The 27,731-nt window shown below is 38.6% G+C and overlaps 1 protein-coding gene across 2 annotated transcripts in view; it reads right to left on the bottom strand.

Annotated features, from left to right (window-relative positions):
* SLC44A1 (solute carrier family 44 member 1) overlaps positions 1-27,731 on the bottom strand; it is a 67,614-nt gene that overhangs the window by 17,303 nt on the left and 22,580 nt on the right. For both annotated transcript variants that reach the window (XM_083818948.1, XM_083818949.1), the window contains exons 4-10: positions 21,783-21,919; positions 12,146-12,239; positions 7,658-7,827; positions 5,842-5,931; positions 3,430-3,557; positions 2,340-2,526; positions 373-538 (exon numbers count right to left, since the gene is read on the bottom strand). In XM_083818948.1, the coding sequence (XP_083675074.1) occupies positions 373-538; positions 2,340-2,526; positions 3,430-3,557; positions 5,842-5,931; positions 7,658-7,827; positions 12,146-12,239; positions 21,783-21,919 (972 nt within the window). The remainder of the gene's footprint in view (positions 1-372; positions 539-2,339; positions 2,527-3,429; positions 3,558-5,841; positions 5,932-7,657; positions 7,828-12,145; positions 12,240-21,782; positions 21,920-27,731) is intronic.

The following is a 27,731-nucleotide window of genomic DNA, read 5'->3' as shown; positions in this document are numbered from 1 at the left end:
TTTTTTAAAATTACAATAACAACAATGAATTGCTGTCAGTAATTTTTTGATCTCTGACGAGTTTATCAGCATTGATTATTAACATTAAAGTTGGTCTTACAGATGCATTCGTTTTTGTAAACAAGCGTTCATGTTTTTACAATGTGCATAGCTTACAAGGCAAACACAACTTCAAGTCTTAAATACTAAGAATGCCATCCATAACCAGCGAAGCAGATTATTTTAGGACTTCACATGATTTAAGAAGAGTTAATACAATCCAACTACTCTTCAGCTTTCTGGCAAGAAGTATTCTTCCCAAAAACTCTATCTCTCATTATTTCTGCTAATTCCATTTCTAGGCTGTTCACAATAAAGATAAATTATTCTTACCTTGTGAAATAGTATGTCACAACAGCTCCAGCTACTGTCATCTGCTGACAGGCTAAGATAAACTCACTGATCCAGATCAGTCCCACTACATGGTACCACCACATGTATTTCAGAGGGCCTACCATCCGAAATTCAACAAATCCTTCTTCATTTGGGACAGGATTACCTAGAAATTAATGAGGTCAAAAAAGGATTACAACAATTACACCAACTGTGAAAGAAGAAAGTATATGGTGTTAGCAGTTTATAACCATTTAAAGAAGAACAGCTCTAGCTTCTTTTAACACTACTAATTATCAAGTTTAGGAGGATGGTTCATAAGAAAAACATACCTTCTGAGATAATGAGTATAATGGCATTTGAAAAAAAAAAAAGCACTAAAGAATTCTGAGCATACTCAATATTGCGCAGCCACATGGTAAAAATTTCCAAGACGAACCACCGTTACAATGTAGCAAGAACCCCTATAATTAAACATACTAAAAGGAATTTTGTTTTAGTCGTTCTTGACTTGTCTGTTGCTGTCTTAATATAACTTACATAGTGAGAATCATAGCTCCTTAGATCTAGATGTCAACATTAACAACATTTTGTTTCCATTGTAGCAGGTATTTTTGCATGCATTTCAAGAACATTTATATCTTTAAAGGTATTTACAGCCATGAGGAACAGCATTAGAGATTCTAAATGTGTGCATTCAGAAAAAATCCGTGGAATCTGAATAGTGTGATGTACGATGATTTACAGTCCATGTCAAAACCATCCTAGGCAATTCCCTATCTCAACATACTAGCCCACACTAATAATGTTTATCTTAAGCAACAGTTACGTAAACTGCTGATGAGATGCAGAAAAATGCTTAGTAATATCATGTGTATAAGATATTTACCTTGAAAACCAGTGTTTTGACCTCTCATTGTCAATACCTCCTCTACATTCTTAGCTGTGCTATCGTGTATATAAAAAATGTATTTTCCTGTAAATAAATTGAACTATTGAAATCTCAATTTTAGAGAACAAGCTCTTCAAAAAATGTAGGGTTTTTTTGTACACAAATAATGTGCACTTGTCAATTCTTCTGGTTTGGACTGAAAAGATGTGGTTCTACTTGCACAAAGATTTTTTTCAACTGACATCAGTGAATAAACTGAGTGCATATGAAGCTAAAAGGATACACTAGTCTTTGCAGAATCAAGGTCCACCAAAGAATTCTGTCAGCTAAACATAAGTATTAGTCTAAATTCTCCTACAGATTTAATCCCTTTGCAGCGTGAAGCATGGGACTGGGACTTTGGAGGTAAACATTTTCTCTAACTTGCCATTCATTAGGCACACAGAACATCATGTAATGAAAACTAAAAATTTCAACAGTAATAAGAACAAGATTCTATTACCTCTGTCCCTTGCTAAAATTTCAGATGACAAAATCCAAAATATTTAATTTGTATTATGTGGAAATAGCTCTGTGACCAGAAACACTGCTGCATTTGGATTAGCAGTAATTTTCAAAATTCTAAGGTTCTAGTGATGAACGATAGTTTCTATTGTGCACAACTTGTTGCAAAATAACACACAGATCTCCCATTTTAAAAAGCAGTTGCTAAGTTTCTCTATTGAAGTAACTAAGATTTGGACCTGTAAGAATAATTCTAGAAGCTCTTGTCAGACACAGAACACAAGCAAAGCTCTCACTTATGCTCTTCATAAAAGGAAGAAATTCAGAGTACACTTGCTGCTTTCAGAATATGGCATATGAAGAGCACAAAAATCAAAGAACATTTCACTAATAATCTAGAAAATACTGGATTCCTAAGTTATGAAGAACAGAAGCTGCTTTTAGTGTATCTATGTTTTGGGAAACAGAACATGCATGTAACGGCCCTTTCATTACTATCTCTTCATGTGTGTGAAAACAGGCTAAAATACAGTACAGTATCTTATTTAAGTTAAGCCTGTGAGCTGCCTACCTGTAGTACCAAGGAAAAGCAGGACTGTGATCCAGTATGTCCAGAAGAGGATAAGCACAAAGAATGTCCAAAATGGCTGGAAGACTAGCAGCGGCAAGTGAATGAAGACCTTGCCGGCCACATGGAACAAGGCAATGGTGAGAGCTACTCGTTTGCGCATAATTAGCATTATCAAGAACAATATAACCTAGAGGGAGAAGTTTCCAAATCGCATATTAGAGAATTAAAAAATAAGCAAGCTATTATTTTGCATAGCTAGGATAATCAAACTCAGAAAATTAACACATTCTCTACTTGTAAGATCACAAGATCAAAATGTAAAACCTCTAACAGCTTATTCTAGTGAGAAAGTATTTTCCAAATTACACTTTTGGGGAAATTTAATCTCACACTTATTTACTTGGAATCATCATCAGCCTCAGACTTATGAGAGTAGGCCAGATTCCATCCTTAATTATGTTGTACAAACCACCAAAATCAGCAGACTGCAAAACTTAACAAAGAATACAATTTAACATTTCTCTCTAGACATTGCATGGTGTACTTGCCATGTAAGTTAGTCAAACATGGACAACTTTTAGTTACAGGGTCATTGTCTCTGAAACAAACAGCGAGGCCAGAAGAACATACGATAGTTCAGTAGTCATTAGCATTTCAGTTCACAACAACCCATGTGTAAGTGGAAGAAGTTTGGGAACAAATGATTTCAGAAGTTTAAATGGTCTAAGGACTTTTAAATAAACTGAAATGACAGAGTACCTCTGAACTGGGGATCTCACAAAAATATCATGAGTGAAACTGGGAGTTTCATATTCCAGCTATTTATGGGAGGTCCCTGTAGAGGTTTTAGAGTAGAGGAGAGGAGAAAAGGTGCAGGGTCAGGAACTCTCTCCTGACACACAGACAGATATTACAGAGCAATGCTAGGAAGGTAAAAATGTATGTATATATATATATCACCAACAGAGCTTGTAATGGAAATAAACTCTTTAAAACTTGTGTAATATAAACCTCCCACCTGAATAAAAAAACAAAAGAGACAAATAGAAATGTAGAACAAGAAAATTGTATGGTCATTAGCAAAACATACTGTGAAGACTGTAGCTGAAATGGCATAGATCAGGAGAGCCTGAAGATTTTCTTTGGCTATTTGAGTCTCAACATCACTGGCAGATATTCGTTGCTTAGCATACAGCCACCACAGGACTCCTGTACCACCTATGTTTTAGAGGGAAAAAAAAAAAGACAAATGAAAAACGCTTCTTTTATGTGACACAATCATACTGCCTAGTACCTAAAGACCAAAAGCCTTTAGTTTCTTAAGTCTGGTCTGGAATAGAAGACTCACAGGAACCGACAGACAACCCAACGGGACCTTCAAAGGATGGAGAAGTGCTCAATTCTCCTCTGTTGACCTCTTCTCAATCGGATACACTCTTTCCACAGTCTCACCCCAATAAGCTTACTTAAAAGACTTGCAGCTCTTTGTGGTTTAGGGTAAAGCGTGAGAGAAGACTAGTTCATTGGGAGCCCTAGCAGTGGATTGCCCATTAGCCAGGTAACAGAGGAACAAAAAGAAGAAGAAAGGAAAGAAATAGAGATAAAGAGAAAAATAGAGAAATTATATTGTAGGATGTATATAAAAATCTAGGAGAGGGAAACGAGATATCTTTGGATAAGGATGCAAAATGGCAAGAGGAAGAAGAGGAGTCTATAATCCCTGAGAAGATCTATAAAGAAAAGAAGGGACAGCCTTGACCCTGACAACAGCACCTTGGGTTAATGACACGCAGCTACGCTTGCATCAAGACAATGTCCTTCAGGCACTGGAAGAACATCACCATAAGGTCCAGGAGGCCAATATAGTGTGAGGTACTTTCTTCTAACCAATTATGAAAACCTACTCTTACGGCCAGAACTTCAATCTCATACTCTAGCTGAGTTTCCAAGGTAGGAATTTTCTTAAATACAGGAAACCAGCCCCTCAGGGAGTTAACCTCTCATCTGAACACATTTTTTTCTCATTTGCGTATCCTTCTCTGTTCTTTTGCTCTTTGTGAATCACTTGCAGAAGCTTATCTAGAGATCACAAGTCTTTGCTGAAGGTACTCCATTCAGGTCTTAAATGGAGGATGTTCTTTTAGCATCTCTTTAACAAACAGTGAACACAGAATAAGCAGTATATAGATGACATGTTCTTATTCAGTTTGTGTAATGGATGTGATATTTTTTTAGAACATAGTAACAGATGGCAATAAGTCATTCAGTTCCTTCATTCAGCATGGTTGCTCAGCCTCTAAAGCAAATATAAATGAAAAAATCCGTTTTTTCCTTTTTCTGTGGTCACAGATCCCAGGAGCACTAAACAGAAAAACAAAGTGATGGCCTGCAATTTTTCTTCAATCCATTGCAGTTATGAATTGCAATTATTACACTGCAAGTACTTCCTAATTTAATTATTTTATTCTTGTTCCTTCCGTACATTCATCTGCCCCTGCTACCAAACCCTTGCCATGTAAACCCAATACAGCTTGTTTGTATAATTTGCCACAGTGCTTAAAATGAACTGTTCATGCTTCCAGAATCATGGTGTAGTGTATGAAATTATGATGCTTTGTCTTCCTGTTTTTACATGGGAAGAGGAGGTTGCTGTATTTTTCATAGTTGCAAATAGGTAATAGGACACTTGTCTAACAAGCCACCAGTCAGAAGCCAAAACTGTTGATGCTCCCTTTCTAACTTCTGATCATTTTGAAATGATACTTTGAATTACTTCTAATTACTTGTGGCTTTGTTACTGAGTATCAAAAATAGGATAATAGTTTTATAACTGTAAAGTTAACGTGATAAAGTAACGATACCTTCATGAAAACTAAATCATTCTGAATAAGACAATCTTTGGTTACGCCCAAGATGTTATAGCTGGTTGCACTTCAAACATGACCTAGGTCATGCAGGATTTCCTGGGTCATACGGAAGTACGAGGATTTGATTAGAAGTGACAGACAAGCATCTTTGCATCCTCTCCTCAAAACAGATTTTAGATATGCCTACAGAGCTGCTAACATGACTGAAAGGGCTGGTGAAGATGTCAGGTTTATATGGACACATCTATGTCCTAAGGCCACATAACCAATAGCTGTCCTTTGATTCCTGCATGCTTCAGTATACCCCATGGGTTGGTAAGCCATCAACATATCCAGACCAGCTGCTTTGCTGACATTCTTGGAGGTAGGTTAAGAAGAAGACAATGGTTAGGGCTGTATGAGATAGGCTGACAGGAAGCTTGCCTGCCAAGTAGGAAGTGCAGCAAATCCCTGTGGAGCAGCATGCTATCTGGGAGAGGACTGCAATTAGAAACACCTATCTTGCAAGGGGCTCAAAGGAAAGCAGAAGTAACAGGCATGGTCCCAAGATTTGTATAGGATTTAGCTGACCTGCGGACATGGAGGATAAACATGAGAACTAGGCACTCAAAAACTAGGAGATAAACATGACTTACCAAGTGATCCCAGAATGACAATAATTGTTAAAATCCAGACAAGCACTCTTGAAATATACCTGATTATAACCATCAAAATCATGGACAACACTGGAAAAAAAAAGACAAAAAAAGACAAATAAAATAAGCAGAGCAATTATTTCAAGTAGGAATAGCCTTTCCAGTTCTCATACTGCACTACATAACTGTCTTCCAACAGAATTTTTAGATAGAGATTTATTTTCTGTGGCTTACAAACTCACTGCACAGATAGTTAAGGAAATTAGGCACCTCTACATCTGCTTTGGTGCTGCTGATTAAAACAAAGAGAGCATAAGTACATTTACATGGTACATTACATACAAGACATAACGTGTATGTACAGACAGAGATGTATTTAGACAATGACAAAACAGACAGCAAGACATGATAGTACTCTGAGGCTACTAACATGAGCACACCTCTCAAGGAACAGAGCTTTGTGCTTTATTTTCAGCATTCAAAATGAGTTTTTTTAACAAGCTCTGTTCAATAGTTCCACTGCCATTCAGGAACTACATGTTAATAAGACCTCTTCAGTGTCAGACAACTACAGTTTAGGGAGTGGTTTATATAAGTGCATGCACGTATTTTTGCACATACTTATTTGTGTACAGTAGTTAACACTTCCACATGAAAGCTGCTTGAACCAGGCTTTGTGAATCACAAAACCTACCCTACTGTTTAAGTTAAAATTAAATGTATATAAAACCTTCTATTAACTTCTGACTCTAACTCAACAGTAACACTGCTAATTCAGCCACTAGGTTTCAGCTTTTGAATAGTCATTTTACCATTACTATCAGACTAATACAGCTGTCAGGGTAGAAGATTAGAAAAATAAACAGCTCTGTAGTTACAGTTGAAAAGATACTCAATAGTCTTACTATTTTTTAAGTGGTAATTAATATCCTCCTTTTTTTTTTTTTTTTTTTTTTTACTTTTTTTACATGGCTAGTATCTGGAGCTTTCCATTTAATATTTACTATACTAGGTATACTTAGTATATTAAGTGTAAAGATTTTATACTCAGTAGGACTAAAATATACCCATTGGGAAAGTAATTTACATGGGTGAATAGCATTTCACCTTAATTTACAACACTTCATTACAGTACTTTCGTCTGGTGAAATGTGTCACTCCATAGGCCAGAAACGAGCATTTTGCTACTGCAAAAACCATTCAGCACCTCTGTACAGCTGGGAATTTCCAGCTCAACAATGCTGTGATTTTCAAAGGCATGAAGTGTTTTGTTTGTTTGTTTTTAAACTTAGGGGGAACGGGAGGGGAAGGAGGAAGTAACATACAATACAACAAATAGGCACCTAACTTTCACATTTTCCTTCTGAACATTCCAGTAAGCCTGTACAATTAAGTGAAACAACCTAAAAAATCTACATTTTAGAGAAGTACTTTATTGTGCACTTCTCACCCTGTCTTTTTTTATTGGAAAAGGGACTTCAGTTTGCAAAAGATTAATATAATAAAAAGAAAAGGTGAATATTGCAATAAAAAGGAGGAGAATGGGGGTGCTTTGTTAATTATGTCAAGACTCTTGTTTACTAATCAACTGCCCCAAGTGTTCTGTCCCTCACCACGGAAGGGGAGAAAAAACAGGAATGCACATGTATATTGCTTCTGAAGAAGTTATCCAGCTGTCAAAAAATACGTATCATTCTGAACCATTTTTAAGGGCTTGTTACTATAATACATGGCGGTATTTTTTTTTCTCATATTGTTAGAGAGTGTTAACAATCTCCTATTGCAGTAAATAGCTAGTAATGAGAAAAACAATTACCTAGTGATAACAAGCAAAGTCCCATTATAATCTCTTTGCTGGTCATAACTCCACTAATCAGCCTGTGTAAGACACTACTGTCACTGACAAAGGTGATCAGGGCCTCTGCAAACTTGGCATAGCAGGAAATGTTCACAGGAGCACAGCGATGGAAGAATGGAATAGGTGCACTGGTGACACAAGAAAAAAAAATCAGAAAAAAAAATTACTCCTACTTAATATAAATGCCACATCAACACACAAATGAAAGGTGAATAGATGCAACCACTCCACCCTCATAACATCATAACCAGAAACCATGTGTTGAATGCACAAGTGCTGCTGGAATGAGGATGATCATAATGGGAAGTGATGTTCTTACAAGTAACCCTGTGAAGCTGCAGTGCACATTCCAATAGCATATTACCCTCCCACCCTTAAACAGCAAGTCTCAGAAAATACATGTTCCTATTTCCAGTTAAACATCTCACATTCAAGCGTCACATGGTGAACCAGCAGCTGAAACAATGCCTTTCACTCATGTTAGAACGGAGTACTGGCCCATATTTGCAGCGAATAAATCCTGGACTGACAATACTCTTCTTGCAAGGATACATTTTACACTAAAAGACATCAGCACTTACAACTGTTGTCAAGCAAAACTAATATTATTTATTCTTAGTCTTCCCCCACACTAGGCTTGTTTTTCTGTTGAAGATTACAATCACAGGGATTATCTTCATTACCTTTGTTAAAATAATGCACCACATCCTTTGCAAAACACGCAAAGATGCCTTTATGGTTTCCTTATTTCTGCTTTGGGAGCATCCTCCCTGAAAGTACTGATGTTATGCATTAAACTTCTCAAATGCTCAGCACAACATGCTATCAAGTCCATCAGAGGAAGATAAAAGAGAGCAAAAAACTTTGCTTTAAAAGCGGGTAATTTTGTTTTCCAAGTATTTCCCAATAAGTAGCTGCCTTTCTGACTCATGAACTATGTCAGATCTCAAAGTGGCCTATTACATCTTTTGATCCTTCTTCTCAATTCCAGTTCAGATGCATATTCCATGAATTACATGTTCCTTCCTGTAATTGGATCCAACGAAAGAAATGTCTTTTGTATCAAGTCAGTCTTTTCTTTTAACCTTTAAACTTATTTCATCCTCCCCAATCTTCCTTACTTAAAAGATTTCAGTGGACTGCAGAAGCAATGCACATAATCTTTTGTGGTTTTCCCATTTTAGCAATGACCCGCAAACCAATAATTTCCTGTACTCTATAACAATTTGCTAATCCCAAGCCCTTCCGAAATTCTAACCTCCATCTTAAACACATAGTGAGTAAACCAACTGCCTCAGCCAGATCCTTTCTATCCTTATTTTTTTTTTTGGGGGGGGGGTGGGGGTGTGGGGAGAGGGGACAGGTGGGAGACAACATTCTGAAAACCAAGTGTGTGTAATTACTCTGCATATAATTCAGGAGTAATTATGATCACCTGCCATACCTAGATAACTAATAGATCCTAGGCTTTTGTTTGAAGTGACTGACAATTGTAAATTATATGGTTTTAAACTCACTGTGCTAGGTAGATAAACACATTCGCAGGTGCTCACATTGATGTTCTACTTTTGGTTAACGATGAAGACCGCAGTTAAGCACAGCAAAGTAATACTGTATTATTCACAACTGTTTAGAAAAAAGAAAAATTTAACCAATATTATGGCTGCTGTATTTAAAAGGCAGCCTGTGTATCCTCTCAGCCTTTTACAACATTGCCGATTTCGGAATACACAGAGTACTACTCTTCATCATACACAGTAATGTTGGGAAATACTGAAATACGAGTTTCATTCAATTGTTAACTGATCCAACTTTTCAGAAAGCCTGGAATATTTAAAAGTTGCCAGTACCAGTAACAACTCCCAAATTTTGGACTGGGCGTAGGCAAAGGACTGTAATTTCTGCATCTGATTAAGAAAATACCAGTTCTGAAGAGTAAAACTAAGAGGATTAAAATGCTGTTCCAAAGTACACCCTAACAGAGGAAAAAATGTTCTGGTGTACCACTTTGTATTAATTAACATCTCTCATGCTATAGTAATTTCACTACGCATTTTAAGTTACCTATTTTCATGTGCAATATTTATTTTCTAACTTTATTGTAATTAATAAAAAATGAGGTTAGTGGTTCCTACAAGCCTTCTTGAATAAGTTGGACTCCTGAGAATCCACCTTTTGAGATCTGCTGCTATTTCAGTGGTTTTGACTCAACAAGTAGGTAAGGTTCTTGTTTAATTAAAAATGCAGTAATAGATCTATTTCCTATGTCCTGTACTATCTTATATGGCCTCTTGGTCATTACTTGGTAGATGGCATACTCAAATGGAATTGCAAGTTTCTGAGAATAATAGTATGTTGGTTAATCATGAACAAGAGCAAGTGAAGTTCAAGCCAGCAGACAAAGTTAAGAGACCCACCTAATTGTTCAAATATTAGACCTCAGAAAATAACTGTTTTGTCTCACAGCCACATCCAGGCATACATAGAAACCTGTGTGTAGGGAACCTGGCTGGAATGCCACTGTTAAATGTTTTTTTTTTGTTGTTTTTTTTTTTTAATAACCTCTACAGAACAGACTTCTGCAGAGCTGGCCGAGAGATAAATGCTGCAAGGAAAAGCTGTATAGGTTTTCCTCTGGAGTTCTCTATTCCAAAACTAAAAAGTGAGGTTATGATCTACTTAGACTGAGAGATTGTAGGCAGTCACTGGAAGAAATGTGAATCACTGGTTGCATTGCTGGACTGCACTGATAAGCCGAAGTTGTACACAGTGCCTTGAAGCTTGTGGATCAGAGTCCCTTGAGACCAGAAGATTCATCTGCAGGGTGTGAAGAAGCCATGTCATCAAATATCAAGGGATGGGCCTAACAGATTGAGCAACCTCCATTCCATTGACCTTATAGTCCATACCTCTGACAGATCAAATCTGAGAAAACGAGGGCTAGGTAAGTTCTGACTGATTGCTTCAGCCTACAATGTGCTGCTGCTTTTTCAGTTGTCTCCTTCCACAGGATTCCATTTCCCCTCCAAATTACACCAATTTTCTCCAATAATTTAACCATAAAAATCTGAAAACCAGAGTGGTTTGCAGATACAGTATGGGCCTTTTCTGCCTTTGGGCATTAAGTTCAGACTTCTCAATCTCAGAAAATATTCAAACATGTTGTACATTTTATTCATGCCAAACAACAAAGGGGAAATATGCCAGTGGCACAATAGCTTTTTAGAAATAACTCTAGGTAGTTTTTGCAAGGAATTTACATAGTATCATTAGAGTTCTGACATGCTGTTCTATCTGCCTGTTTTCTTATTAAGTTATATTAATTCAGATTGAATGATGTGGGAACACACAGTGAGAAAAGTCAATATAATTCTAGCAAAAATTAAGAATGACGAGCCTTTTCAGTATGCAAGCTGGCACTGAAATTTTCATTTGTTTTTGTATTACAGCTATAACAGCTGGTTAGCTGCATGGAATATTGATTTGCTGTGGGGAAAAGTAACAAAAAAAAGTTTATATTCCAGCTGCTATTTATTGCCAATACAATATTAAAAAAAATTATTCGCTGGATAGCTTACCATGTAGACAATAGATACTTAAAAATGAGAGTTTCTAGAACTGACATTTAATGAACTGTAACAGAAGATGATCCATAGGGCAAGAATAACAAATTACAACCCTCTACTGCGTATGTTTGACAAGCTATAATTTGTGGAAACACAATTTGATTCTTCTTCAGCGAATAGAATTCTGACAGAAAGGTGTACAAAACAGCAAATAGATCGTTTATTTTTTTCAGTAATGTTTATCTCTACATTTCCAGTGGAGCCAATGCAGCTTGCAGAGTTCCTGGAGCTACAATCCTTTCTCTCTACTTCACAAGAAGCAGTCCAGTATAATATTTTGAACAATAAAACTCAAATCAATCTGTTTATAAAATATAGCCCTCTTTTTTCTTAGGCATCCTCATATTAGTCATTTGGGGACTGAAAGAATCAAAAATGAAGCAATTTGCTCAATCTGACTGGCTGAGGTTAAGGTGTTAGAAGTGAACACTGCAAGAGAACTACGTGTGATTATATCATTTTCCCTCTCAAAGATCCAATGGGCCTCAGAAATTGTATCTGAACTGCACTGCTGGAAGGCAGCTGGCTGTAGGGTGAAAGGCAGTAAAACAGCTGATACTCAGCACAGTATCAGTTACATGAGACAGAAGAGAACTTGAAGATATTAGCTCAATAATCTTATTAATGCACGTGTGGATAGTTCAGGTTTTTCTTTACAAGTTGCATTCACAATGTGTTCTAAAAACATGTTACAGTAATACAATAAAACATCCAACTGCAAGACAGAAGAAATCTATGCTGAGTATTTTCTACGCTATTTTCACAAACAAAACAAGTCTCTTCTCCCTTCATCCCCAATCAGACAAGATGTTAATATTACCTCTCTGGAACAGGGTATTTAGGACATAACTTGGCAGCCCTTGGATCTGTAGTGTATTCTGATGGCTGTAGTTCATAGCTACACAGAGTGGATCCTGTTGAGAGGGGAAAAAAAAAAGATTGGTGGGAAAAAAAATCAAATATTCTTCGCAAACAACATTAAAATTGATATAGGTCCTGGTTCTGTAGCTCCTCATGATATTACCACAATGTTCTGCCACAGCTCCTCCGGTAATGCAACACTGAATCAAGGCCAGCACATACTTCAGTGTAACAGAATTACATTTTCCATCTAGCTTTGGGTCCTCCAGCATTTGTGTATTCAAGTGGAAAAGGCTAATTCATGATCTATTGTAAAAGAGTAGGACACAAAGCACTTCACAGTCTCCCTTCCCTGCTACTCCACCATGCTTTTTCTTGTATTGTTTTCAGTGTACGAGTATTACATAAGACAACATTCCTCATAGAAAGAAAACTTTCAAGTGTTGTGGAGGGGATTTTTTTGGTGTTCTTAAAATGGTACTGGTCTACAGACTTGAGAGAAAGGACCAAATCAACCAAACTGCTGAGATTAGAAAGTTGGCTGCACACAACAGCTATTGCATCAGACGTCCAAAGCTCTGGAAATGAATCTGAATGTCCTGCATACACAAGTCAGTACAGCATTACAGAGATCAAGTTGCCCACAACCGAATTTAACCGAACTCAAACTGCCTCATGGAAGTACATCACCCAGACAGATACCTCCTCATTTGCCTGTGACGAAGGCACTGAACATTTGAGTCACTACTTGAAGGAATACAGCGACTGCCATATCAGACTGGAGCAGTGGTCTCTCTGAAACTGGAGGGAGAGAGAAAGCCTACAATGGGATAAGCTCCCTATCCAAAGACAATTCTTTCCCAAGTTTATTTGCTAACAGCTTGCTTACTGCCCAGTGCAAGGGGCAGCATTCCCTGAAGCCTTTAGCATTCTTTTTCCTACACAGTAAGTTAAGGACATCTTGACCTTCCCCAGAGATACTCAATTCTTTGTATTCTGAAAGTCTCCTCTCCAGAAATGCCTGATAGCAGAGAGCTATACAAACTGGATCTAAGCGTCTTTACACAAATTAAACTGAGACTTTTGAGAAACAGTCTTATCTTAGCCTGTGTGACAGCAGGCAGAAGTATTACTTGGAGAAATTGGAAGTATCTGCAGAAATTGTAGAATATTATTTGTAGAAATCTTGTTTACCATTGCCATGTTGCTGTCCCTGTGAACAGACATCTGTTTATAGACTGCAAGAGAAGAGAGTAGCTGAGGAGCCTATCCCACGCAGTCTCTGGAACACTAGTTAAGTATCACTTCCATGGATTAGTATTTTGGGAGAAGTCCAAAACATCAAGTACATCATTGAAGAAAATTAGATTTCTTGCAAAGTGAAGGTATCAGGTAAAACATCTGAATTCTGTTTTCAGTGCTATTACATGGAAAATACGGCATCAAATACACAGACATCAGACAAAATTACCTTCTTTACATCATAGTTGTAAAATAATTAATATTCTTTTTGGACTATACTGATGAGGAATTTTTTTTACTCTGGACATCATTCTCTGGGTATGCAAACTTTTGAATGAGTGTATAAACAATTCTGGACTTTGGAGCGGGGGCAGGCAGCAGTAGAAAGAGTCACACGTGTATCCTCACTTACAAACACAAGGAAAAAGAATACTGCATATATATATATATATATATTTTGTTTTGCTTTGAATATAGGCCAAAAGGTAAATAATAGAAATGACCAGAACATGAAGTCCATAGCAAGAAGAAAAGGAACTGTATAAGTGTATATCGATTTATGATAAAGAATTTTTGGTTCCTGCTTTGTCTCTTTTTCATTCAACACTATCAGTGTTTCACTACAGCTACGCAGAGGTCCCCCATAACCCAAAGGGAGAGAGCTGAACTGTGGAAAGCCATGCTTCCTTGTACCTCCTACAAGTTCCAGCAGAAGGGGAAAAGGACAGGACTTACTACAGCCTGGGAAGAAGGTTCTAGACCCTGTCTGTGCACAGAAACGTACACCTGAAGCTCTTCTGTTTGTATCCCAACCCACATAATAAGCGAATCGAAACTGGATGCCAGCTCCTGATCTGCACAAAGCTATTCAAGCAGAACTTGTAGGCTAGGATAACCCAACAAGTCCCTGACTGTGGAGGAAACGAGACACCTTGCCAGGTCATTCCAGAACCCTCCTGAGCATTCTCCCTCCCGTCATGCAAAGGATCAGTGGATGACTCTGGCTGCCATTATCTCCTCCTGCCTGGGAACTGCTCTTTAGGCTCCTGTGGGTCTCCTGCCTTTTGCTTTCCACCTCATATTACATACTTCTTTAGACTCCCAGCCAAGCAGGAAAGTGTTTTCATGGAGCTTGTCTGACTAAGGACATTAGCCACCCTGCGTCAAAACAAATTAGCTGCAATAATGCCCATGAGATTTGTTTGTCCTTTTGTCCTACACAATCAGGCAGAGAAAGTTTTTACTGTTCAAACAAATATTTCTTTCTGTCTTGAAAACCTTCTGACTTCACTAATACTGTGTGGCAGAGCTCCACAACTGAGCTGGATGCTTGCATACTGTATCACTGTACATCAAGCAGAGTTTCTTAACAAGAGAGCAGCCGTGCACCAGTAAATAAAAGTCTGAATTTTGTAAGGTGAGAACGGGAGGAATGGATTGCTTTGCCAAACCTTCCAGCCAATACTAGTTAGTCTGGGCTACCAGAGTCTATCTTAGCGTAGCCAGTCTCAGTCTTGCTGTTTGAGTTTACAAGGCCTGGATAAGCTGAAAGATGAGCTTCAGTGATCTACCTTGCCGAGATAACTAGTTTACCAGAGGCATTACCATCATTCCTAAATTATTATCACTCTTAAATGTTTGCAAAGCATTACACCTAGAATTCAGAGAACAAACTGAAAAATCATTGAAGTAATATATTCTTTGCTCCCTACAGATGTCCATGTATTTCTTCTGGAGAAATCATCAGGCAAGTAACATTAAACTGTCCTACAGGGACTGAATTTGAGATACCAACACATCGTAACCTTAAAGAAAAATACTTCTAAACTATGTGGGGCAACAGGTGCCCAGCCAGCAATGAAAACATACAATTTGCTGGTTCGACAGAGTTTTATCAGTTGTTTTCACCTACTAGGTGGTATTCTGGAGACACAACAGTTTCTGATCCATGGTTTCTTCTCCACAAAGAGTTGCTCCAGGCCTTAGAATATTCTGGGGCTGCGACTGGAACAAAGTATCTCGAAAAACAAACTTTCCTTTCAACCTTAACCCAGCCATAGGAACAACAACCACCATTTCCTTTAAAAAATGGAAAATGGAAGCTTAAGACACTGGTTCGTATACCTGTGGGGAACTCTGCTGCAAATTTCACAGCCAAAGAGCACAAAACGGGTAGGATGCCAAGTAGTACTTGCACAAAAGAAGGTATGTTACCATTCATTGCTGACTTCTGTAAATAACAAAAAGCAGAGGAGCACAATGTTGCAAGACCTCAGAAAAAGTCCCTATGGGGAGCAGTAACAAAACCCTCTCTCTACAAACTCCTGTCAAGTGGAAAAAGACTCCCACTATCATGAAAGAAAATACACGATGCTGACCAGACTTCTTCACTCTTCATCTGCGAGGTCTGACAACTGTAATTATACCCTGTCAACCACCATATGAAATAATTCCACTCACAACACAAGCACTAAGAATACATAAAATTTAGGCTTGCATCAGTTTCCTGTTTGCCTTTGGGTTTTTAGAATAATGAAGACACTCCAGAAGCAGACATTTCACATTTGATGCTTCATTTAGGAATGAAGTAGCGTTAAGCTATGCACAAATTACCATCAGAGCCAGAAATGAGTAAGAAAACAAGAACTCCACTTCTTTGAACTAGCAGCTAATGTGAAAGCATCAGAGGACTGTGCAACATTCCTAAATATTGTAGAGAGCCCTTTGGGCGAATGGTGCAGGAATACATGCAGGAGGCCAAACAAAGATGTAACTTCACCTGAACACCTAAACCTAACCTCTGGACCCCAATAGAAACCAGAAAAATGCCTTGAGACGAGCAAGAAGGAATAGGACAAACCACTCTGGTCCTGAGTTCTCATATTAATGCAAAAGATTTATTCTCAGTGAAGCTTCCTTCTCTAGATCTATCCACCAGTATCTTTCAAAAGCACAGTGTGTTTTAAAGGAAGGAAAGTAAGGACTGTGTCTAAACTCCTGGTTGTTCCAAAGGGACGTACTGAAAAGAGTGAGAATCAGAGGGTAGGAGAAATCACAGCTTGCTTTTATAAATAAATACGGGACTGAAATTAAAGGAGGTATCCTCCAGTGCCTGCAAAAATGTTTGAAGAAAAAAACCACAACACACACAAAAAACCAACAACACAATTTAGACCCTTCAGATGTCTCCAGAATTTAAGGCCATGAAGAGAACTACTTCAACAGCTGAGCACAGTTCCTGTTACAAATAACTGTATGTAACAACAACAAAAAAAAAGCCCTTAATGTCCTAGAGTTAAAATTCATAGAGATGTATTTTCAGTTGTAATTAAAAAGCCCAGACTATCCCCTTCTCAATCAGCAGTACAGGAACTTGAAAACAAATACTAATTTACTCATTCAACCACTCATATTTTTCTCACTATTAAATAAAATCAGCTATTCTGGAACCAAATTAAAAGCGCTTCTAGCCTAGTAGCTGTTGTTTATCTCCCACTGCATCTTTAGCTCTTCACCACTTATGGCTCAACGTTAGTACAAAATCACAGAACGGTTGAGGTTGGAAGGGACCTCTGGAGATCATCTTGTCCAACACCCTGCCAAGCAGGACCACCTAGAGCACACTGCACAGGATGGCATCCAGGTGGGTTTCCTTGAGTCCTTTTCTATTTTTAAATGTCCAAACATTGTAAGTCCAACTGTTTACCTTTTGGTATCTAAAATATTGCCATACTGCAATAAGTTTCATACTTTACCCATAACTAATCTTAAAAATATCTGGCCATTTGGTGCCTGGTAATTTCATTTTACTCTCTAGTTACATGCTACTCAAGTTACGAGACCAAAGAATAGGGCATTTTGTTGTCATGTTTTAACTTTCTCTAAGCTATTTCTTTTTCTCAAGACCTTACTCTTCTTGACATCATTCTTTTTTTTCCAGGCAAAAAGTCTTTGGACTTTTCTTGTTACTACCATCAACAGACATAAAATTAAAGAAAGTTTAAGAAAAAAAAAAGGTAAAAAAGCATTTGCAAAGCAAGGACCAGAACACAGCCTTTAAGATGGCATCAGAGCAAGAGTTTTACACACAAAATGTGGTCCCTGTTTTTCTCTCTTCACAATTAATAAATATTGCACTTATGGACAATGCTATCAATGTTATCAAACATTTAATTATATCAATAACGCCATCTTGGTGTAGATTACTGCAGGACTCCATGCGCAGCCTATCTCTATTGTGAGAACTGTTTCATTCTAACTGGGGGGTCCATTTTCAACAGAATTCTGACAGGCAGCTGTAGTAACAAGGTAGAGTAACCATATTGCCCCGTACCTCAAAACCAGCTATAATGTACTTTTATTATTGTATTATTGTTGTTGTACTATTCTACTATTATTGTTATAATGTACTTTTATTATTACTAGACATTCAAAAAAAACACACTCAAAATTAATAGCAAATTCAGATTCCCAAACACCCAGTGGTACAGAATCAATTTAACCATTATATGCCTGTAACTAATTTGGTACAAGAGGCTTCAGGAAAATCATGAACAAGGGATAAAGTTTTAACCAGCACACTTCCCCTAAAAATAAATAAATAAATAAATAACAATAAAAAAGAAAGGTTGGGATAGGAACAGGAGCAGAAGAAAAATGTCGGAAGCTGGCAGCAATGTAACCACTATTTCTAAGGTAATGCCACAAAGGCTTACTTTGACTACTATATTTGACAATTTCATTATCTTCAAATGAAAGAAAAATCCTTTTTCTTTTCCCTTTGGTTCCTCCCCGTAGCTCAGAGAGATGACCTTATGCTGACTTAGGCAGCTTGATTTCCTTCAGTGATTACTTTTCAGTCCAGGCTCCATAGCAGACTTACTGTGGTTTTACCTCGAGCTCTTAAGCCCTCCTGGACCACGAGTAGCCTGTTCTAGCTACGGTATTCTGATAACCAAGATGCCTGCCAACACATTTTAAAATAGAAATATTCTAGATTCCTAAATCTGCATCTGGTCATTTACATAACAGATAGGAATAGTGGTTCTCATAAAGACTAGTCATTACACTTACTATTGAATGAAACATGTCAGAAATTATGGCCACCTGTTTTAGTGTTTCTTTTAGATAATGACATGTCATTGTTCATTTCACACAGTCAGAAATGAATTATATCTTCAAGGATATTTAAAAATGCTTTGGCAAGACCTTGGAAAGGTCATTGCAATGTTTCATGGATGTTACATTTTGCAGCATCAATCACCTTTCTGGAAAAAAGAGCTCTTAGCCACAATACTCAATATGCGTCGTTTTTCAAGTGCCAAGACCAATAAAAACATTGAATCCCAAGCACTCCCTGCCTAAAGTGTTCTGCTGGGTGAGAAAATCCGGGAGAGACCAGCAACAGTCAGTTCAAAATACACAAGTTTCTCAGTTGTACAAAACCCACAGATCTAAAAACTCAATTATTAGCACGGCTGTGTGTGAGAAGCATTAGAAAGTGTTCCCAGTCAACACTGCGTCAGCTTCAGGAGTTGCTTCAGAGCACTCCTAAGATTTTCAACTCGCATCTTTGTATAGGCTGAAAATCTCAGTGGTCAACTGCACAGCTTTTTCCTTCCCTGTGTCTCCTTTCGTAAGAGGCCCCAGCCAGTTGCTAGCGTTCTGTGTGTCAATCATTCTGAACAGACTGAAGGCACACGCTTTGTTTTCTTAACACCAGCCAGGCTTTCTAAGGGACAGAGCTCTCCTTTTCTTAGATGGGATGGTATTGCAAATGCTGGACCTGACAGTGAGGGAGCAAGTGTGATGGGGGTGAGAGGTTACTGACCTGAAATGGTGCAGCATTATTCACCACATCATCTCTTTTTCCTAAATTACAGCAGAATAGCAAGTGCATCATTACAGATTCAGGAAACCAGAAGGCTGCTTCATCATGAAATGTTCTTCATGTTTCAAGCAAGCATTTCCTCTGCCCTAAACACTTATTTATAATCTTGCTTACAGAAAAACACAAGTTGCATTGCACAATAAGTAAGAATTCTGCCATAAATGCTCTGAACCTTACCTAGAGTTAGCAAGCAGTTTTGTCACTTTTTGTATAGACAGTCACGTTCCTCTCCCATTTTGGAAAAGATACCATAAATGCTGAACTAGCTAAAGAACCATACCTAATACTGATAAAATCATGAATTAATCCAGTGATGTTGTAGTATGTTTAACTACATTACAACTTTTTATAAAGACATTTAGGTAATTTTTTTTTTTTATCTGAATTTACTATATCATCTCTTGATGGGCTGAGGGACAACGCAGGATTTCTTCGGGATGGAAGGGTTCTTAAGCAGTAATTTATAAAAGAATTCAAACGTGTATGGACAAGTAAACAGATTTCAGGGATGGCATATGAGCCAGGTGAAAACGGTTAATTCTTCAAATGCATATGCAACAGCCTCCACAGAGCCTATACCCAGCACAATTGTTATTTTCAGGTTGTAGAAAGGGTTAGAGCTTTTAGAAGGGCTCAGAAGAGCAAAATTAAGAGTTGACTGCATTCTATACCCATGCATCTTCACACATTAAGGTGGGTTTTTTTGTTATGTGCTAAAAATTGCAACTATGGAATACTCAGCATTGATTATCACAATAAATGAAACATCTCTCTTGCCTTCTTCAGATCTTGTCAGGTACACTCTAAAATTCTGACTTCATAACATCACAAACATAGAAATTCCAGTTAAGCTGTGTGCAGAAATGTTCAAAGTTCTCAGGTTTCCTTATTTGTTTTACAGTCAACTACTGCAGTGTAGAAGTGACCTTCTAAGGTCACTTGAAACAGGCTGCCTGTTCAATTTATTAGTTTTATTTAGTTTAAACCTACTCTAGGAGCTACAAAGCGTCTCTCAGAAAAATGATTCTGTTTACTCAGTACTATAGGTTTGATTCGAATTCACTGTTCTTGGTCTATCATAGGATTGAATAATGCTTTAACTTTTACTGTACACATAGTATGCATACGCTACCTGTGGAACCATAGCATTTAGGGTGCTCAGTAGGTAAGCTGCTCACTTGCCATAAAATACCACTTTTTGGAACCTGCCCTGGTTGGTGAACCTTTAAACAAAAATATAACCATGAAGATGAGCTTCTCAGAACTGTGTGATTCTAGTCCTGCACAGCCTAGATCTACAAGAGGAAAGCTCAATTTAGTTTAGTACTCCTTTTCAACAAGCTCAAGATCACATAATGAAAATTAGGGCTTGAACTCATGAATGATTCCATTCTTCTTTAACAACAGACTTCACACTTTTGGCCAAGCTTCTCTCAGCTCAAACACCTGGCTCTGATATTAATTAATGAAAATGTCAAAGATCTATTTTAAAACCTAAAATGCTAACATAAATAACAGAATGGAGAATCATTTGGGCAAAACACAGCATGTTTTTTAGTAAGAGTGGGTTTTGCTGTACTTTAAAAAATAGTTATGCTGAACATATTTCAGGCACAGTTAATACAAGACTTAACCTATAAACATAGAAACAGTGTTTGCGGTAAAACAAGACATAGCTGCATTTCATTATTTCAAGCACCTGCCCATGGCAAGGGGGATTGGAACTAGATGACCTTTAAGATCCCTCCCAAACAACACCATTCTGTGATTCTATGATTCTACAAAACTCCACTGATGTTAACTTCACATCAAAAAATAACTGACCTGTTTTATGTAAGAGAAACACATGGTTAAGGGGTAAAGAGTGAAATCATATTCCAACACCGCCTACTTTCACTGTGGACTTATCTTAGATGACTCTGCACAAATTACATGAGGCAGCCACCACTCTTGGTCTAACCCTGCACAGTGCTGGCACAGCTGTTCGCACTGCTATGGAGACAGGCAAGTAATGTTATTTATAATTCCACCAGAAAAACAGGCACTGCACTGGAGCACTGAAGGAAAGGAGGGCATTTTCTCACACCCACAGACATGCTCCAAGCACAGTTTGACAGCAGTACCGCTCTCACTGGCCCTTATACCTGAGGATATTTCAACAGTTACTGTTGAACAAATCAGAGTGTTTCCATAGGAGTTGAGAACACACCCAACAGTCTTGGCCATTCTCTTTAATTCTCATTATACTTTCTGGTCCTGTTTTAAGAATGATCTTTCAAAACTGTCCAACACACAAACAGAAACATATCGATACTGTAAGTTTTAGCAAAGTTTTAGTTTAAAAAAATACTGCATTATTTCATCAACATTTCTTAAACTAGATTTCATTTTTAGTTCAGCTAAAGCACAAGTCTTTCTTTAATCCTATTAAATTTGTACATGAATAGATATGTTTTTTTCATACCATTAGTTTCTGCAAATTTCTGAACATCAGCCAGAGTCTTTAGTTCTTTCCTTGGGCAAGCTGATACACACAAAGCAAGAGATTTGATCTTCTGATGTACTAGATCAATGTTGCACGGATCCAAAAAGAACACATACCTAGGGAAGAAAAAGATGTGAATTACTTCTATTTTAATCAACAATTACACTGAACAAAATTGATTTCATTTCAAACTAAAAGATTCATTCAAGACTAACCTTCAGTCTACCTAGAAACATGGGAAATTTGCTACTATCATAATTGTGTGGGTAAAAATAATTGACGTACTCAACATATGCGCCAAAAAGACTAATATTTACGGACTGTTGGATCAGACAGAAAAGATACGTAACTTTACCAGATTCAAGTCCATTCAAATGGTATTGTTTACAAAAAGAGTAGCACTTCTATCATGCCTCTTCACAGATATGGGTCTTAAAATTCAGAGCTAATGCTTCACTCCATAACTTCACTTCATAATTTCCATTTCTTCCCAAAACACAAAACAAGCCCTCTAAGATTATACTTATGCTATTAAAAAAAAAAAAAAAGACAGACTGTCATTATTTTAATGAACACACACGATAAAAGCAATTCAGAACAGCTTTTTGTTTTAGATTGATTTTCCACACCACCAGCCCATACCCATACCATAGATCATGTTAGTATTTATTTTGAAATGAAAATTGTTCAGCTCTTTCTAGTAGCTACAGTTCGGGTGAAGTATTTTAAAGAGATTCTATTTCATAACTTTTCAAGATGGTCACTGTCATTTAAAAACCCACTTTGTGAAGTACTTATTGTAGCTTCCTAGCCATCATTTCTCCTGACTACACACATCACATCGCAAACACTGCCCTACTGTATTGTCCATTCATGGTGTAATGCAGACACAGCATCTTTTCTTTTGTGAAAGTTGAACGAGTGTTTCAAATTCCTGTAACTCTGGTGACACGCTATGCATTGAAATACTCTCTTCATATCATCTCACATCAAAATGGGAAAACAAAACTACCATGTAAAATAGCATTTCTATTTTTGCAGTTCTCATAGGGGAAATTCAACTCATAATCAGTAAAAATCCCTTCTGATCCCAGAATACTTTTTTAAGCTACCACATAGTTATACATAGTTGTAAGTGCACTTTAAGTTACATAGTACACTATAAGAAGACTCCTTTACAAGCACACTATCAGAAATAAATACAACTTTCAAAGAGATTGATGTTTTACTTGATAACTTGAACTGGAACTTTTAAGAAGAATGTGCTATGACAGAAAGTGTTACAAGGAAAAAGGCAATGTCCCAACACGTTTGATACTACACACTTTAGAGATAATACTTTTCAAGTGTATTTTTGATAATGGATCTCACAGACCATGCAAAAATGTCAAACCATCAATCTTTTTTTTAAACAACTGGGACAAAGCTGGTTCGAAAATTGCTGTGCAGATCCTAGGAAAAGAAAAAAAAAGTATACGTCATATCAGTTGGCCACATGTGTAATGGCTGGAGTTAAGATCCTGCCTGAACACTTTCAGTCTATGTGCCAATTGCTGTCTAACTTTCTCACACAGAGAAAAGACAGGGAAGTTTCTATTACCTAATCTCAGTGTATGAGAATTATTACTACTTAGCACACTTTTTCAGTCCTTAGCTTCAAAAGACTTCTTGTCTTACCTCCTGAAACTCCATCAAAACTTTCATCTATATCAAGTGTACTGCAGTAATACACCACTTGAATTCTTAAAACATTCATTTTCTTTGTCCCTATTTCTGTGAATTTTTATTTTTATTTTTTTTTTACTGAATACATACTACACACCTCAGAACTCCATAGACCATGAAAGTCTAGGAAGCAAGCACACACAAAAACTCTGCCATGTCTCCAAGGTAACTAACTGGGTGTGAGCAACAAGCCATGAATTCCACGCTTTTCCTTTATTTCAAAGAAAACGCCTTCCAACTGATACTAAGAAAAACAATAGTGGTTTTAACTGGACACTCCTTTTACAGCCTCCTCTTCTTGAGGGCAAGTCCCTACAGATGTTCTTCCATTCTGTACGGGTATGTGGAAAGAGAGCATCTGCTCCTGTAAGGTTATCTGATCAAAGCAGCCATCAACAAGAACATGTAAGAATCAAACCTGACCAAGAAACGATGAGGGAGGCAGTGATGAGAACAAAAACTGGTCATTGTACTAACTAGTAAGGATATGCAAAGAACACTTATTTTGCAGTGAGGCTGCATTATTAAGGACCTCATCAAATTATGATAAGGGAGGGGAAACAAACACACAGACATAAAATGCATGCAGTTATTGTCAACATATACAACAACCAGAAACAACACAAGAATCACAACAACTGATGAGCTATCAAGAAGCTGCAGGCAAACTGGGACTTCTCAACCGGTAAGGATGCAAACCTGATGGTCCATGATGCTGGAGAAGGTCAGTGGGGCTACACTAGCTGATGAGATGTACAGGGAAGGGAGGATCAAAGTTGGAGAGACAGAAAAAGTTATGCAACGTGCTAGTTCTGTGTAAGCCGGGGCTGGTCATTAAAGCTCGTCTGAATGAGCCTGTCCCATCTTCTCATTAAATCCTTGCTTCAACGTCTCTGTGTGATCTTGCTCCATGCAATGTTCAAGTCTGCTGCCAGATAACAGCTTCTGGGGGACTAGCACGGGTCAGTTTGGTGCCGGCAGCACCAGGGAGGTGGATGTGTTTGTGATGGGGACCCAGGGGTGTTGCGTGTGGGCCTGCACCAGGCCGGCTGGCTCTGGCAGCCCCAGGGCAGGAGGGGACAGGGCTGTGTCTGTGTGCCTGTGTCCTGCAGTGTCCTCTGGGCATGTCTGTCCATCTGCATCCCTCAGCCTGGGCAGAGACCCCAGTTCCCTGGGCAGGAGGCCAGTGCTAGCATCTCTGAACACATATTGCTGAGAAAAGCCCAGGGAAACCAACTCTGGCATTCACAGGCTGGACTACAGCCCACTTCTACATTCATTTCAAGTCAAAGACCAAACTATAATCTTAATGGCTGGAAGAAAGTGGAGTACTCTGTAAAATGAATACTACAATTTTAAGTCAAGACTGGCAATTGAGAAATATGATGCAACTATAGGGCCATATCCAATTTGGACAGAAGCGTGCTGTGTTGGCATACCCTTAAACAGACACATATAATTCAAACACCACACTGTGCAGTTCAGAGATGGCTCTGACCAAAACAAGGCAGCTGCAAATCAAACTCCAAGCTATGAATATGTGGCTTCAATCCAAGGTTTCAGAAATCTGATGCAAGATATTTTCAAATTCTAACAGCTAAAACAAGAACTGAAATGCCAAGCACCAGCATTACAGAGGAAAAGGTTTGGTTTTTAAAGCTATGATTTACTGAAAACAACTGATTTGATTGCAGAAAATTCCAAACCATGTCACCACAGAACAGGTTTTGTTCATATCTTGTGCTGCAATTTCTTCAAAATCAACAATAGTCTAATTTGCTGGTAAGAAAGTAACTTAGATCGGCAACACAAAGACTAAAGTAATTAGATTTTTAGAATATGCTTCAGTACTAGAAATGAAAATTTGTTTGCCGCAGGAAATTCATATGTCAGATTTAGAGCCTAAGAAAGCATCTTTATGTTGTACCTTAATCTACTTTTTGGAAATCAACATACGTCTCTGAAACAAGGCATGATGAAAAGTTACCTGAGGTAAAAATAACTGTATGTAATTTGTAATATATCTACACTCATAACTGTAATAAAAACTAGAAATGTTAAGCTCATGTTTAATATTAAAGTAATTCCTATACGTACAGAGAAAGAAGGAAAGAATTTGTGTAACTTTTCAAAAGTCATGATATGTGAAAATAACATCAGTATCAAGTAGTTCGTTCTCAGGCAGGAAATTAAAAATGAACTTCTCCATAATTTTTCAAAATGTATCAAAAAATTTTACATGTATATATATATAGCCTTCTTTTTGTTCTTCTACTGTTTTGAGTTTTTATTTCAATGTTGCCTTTTTTTTTTTAAGACGTCTAAAAGAAAATTCCAGATTTCTAGGGAAGTAATTCAAAATATAATTTCAAAATGATCAGAAGTTAGAAAGAGAGCATCAACAGTTTCGACTCCTGATTGGTAGCTTATTAGACAAGTTATTACCTATTTGTGACTATGAAAAATTCAGCACTCTCTTCTTTCCATGTAAAAACAGGAAGAAAGAGCATGGTAACTTCATACACTACACCTTGATTCTGGAAGCATGAACAGTTCATTTTAAGCACTGCGGCAAATTATACGAACAAGCTGTATTGGGTTTACATGGCAAGGTTTTGGTAGCAGGGGCTGCAGGGGTGGCCTCTGTGAGCAGAGCCGAGCAGCTGCCCCGTGTCAGAGCAGAGCCAGCTCCAGACGGCTCCAAAGGAACCCGCTGCTGGCCAGAGCTGAGCCAGGGAGCGACACTGGGTGGGTCTCTGGGAGAGCAGGTTTAAGGAAGGGGGAAAAACCTGCTGTGCAACAGCAGCTGGGAGAGAGGAGTCAGAAATCTGAGAGAAGCAGCCCTGCAGCCCCCCAGGTGAGTGCAGCAGGAGGGCAGGAGGTGCTCCAGGCAGGCAGCAGCAGTTCCCCTGCGGCCTGTGCAGAGGCCCCTGGTGGAGCAGGCTGTCCCCCTGCAGCCCGTGGGTCCCACACGGAGCAGATCTCCACGCTGCAGCCCCCCCGTGGAGGAGCCCCCGGTGGAGCAGGTGGATGTGGCCTGGAGGAGGCTGCGGCCCATGGAGAGCCCCCGCAGGAGCAGGCCCCGGGCCGGAGCTGCAGCCCGTGGAGAGGAGCCCACGCAGGAGCAGGGGGTCTGGGGGGAGCTGCCGCCCACCCGTGGGGGACCCGTGCTGGAGCAGTTTGCTCCTGGGGGATGGACCCCGTGGTACGGAGCCATGTGGGAGCTGTTCTTGAAGAGCTGCTGCCTGTGGGCAGCCCCCGCAGGCTCAGTTCGGGAAGGACGGCATCCCGTGGGAGGGACCGCACGGGGAGCAGGGGCAGAGAGGGACCGTGAAGGCGTGGCGGAGACGAAGCATCAGGGACTGACCGCGGCCCCCATTTCCCATTCCCCATTCCCCTGCAAAGCTTGGGGGAGAAGGAGGTGGAAGAGGGTGGGTGGGGGGAAGGTGTTTTTAGTTTGCTTTTAGTTTCTCACTGTTCTATTCTGCTAGTGATGGGCAATAAATTACACTAATCTTCCTGTGGTGTGTTTGTTTTGCCCATGATGATAACGGTGAGTGATCTCCCTGTCCTTATCACAACCCTTGAGCCCTTCCCATTGTATTTTCTCCCCGCTTTTCATTGAGGTGGAAGAGTGAGGGAGCAGTTGGAGTGGGATTTTAGCTGCCCAGAAAGGTAAAACCACCACATAAGCCTATCTTACCTTCAGGTACCGTGTACGTTCTTATATTTGTGTCATTGATTTTCTGTCAGCTCTCAGGGCATCTCTTTATAGGCAAATGAGTACTTTACAGAACAACCATTTACTGTGATTTACAAGCATCTTATTGCTATAATGGAGAAGTGAATTAAATGATCACAACCAATCTAAACAAATGACATGTAGGGCATATACAGTTTCTTTCAACCAAATTCTCTGCATGCATCATGCATGCTGCAAGCTCTATCTGGGCTTTCTTACTAGCTAAAAATCAACCCTTTTCCTGAGTCAAAGGCATTTATTAAGGCAGAAAACCACCCTAACTATTCTCCATGGCAGCATATGAACATCATCTTGTACTTGGAGGAATAGCACTAACTGGATTCTGCCCAAGCAGCAAAATACTACTGATCAAAAATAAGACTGAATATTTGGCTACTATGGACATCATTTATGGACATTTTTAACCCCATCATAATTGCCAAAACCTGAAAAGCAAGAAG

This window comes from Anser anser (assembly GCF_964211835.1).
Source record: "Anser anser genome assembly, chromosome: Z".
NCBI classification, from domain to species: domain Eukaryota; kingdom Metazoa; phylum Chordata; class Aves; order Anseriformes; family Anatidae; genus Anser; species Anser anser.
This window is presented reverse-complemented; position numbering and strand designations above follow the sequence as displayed.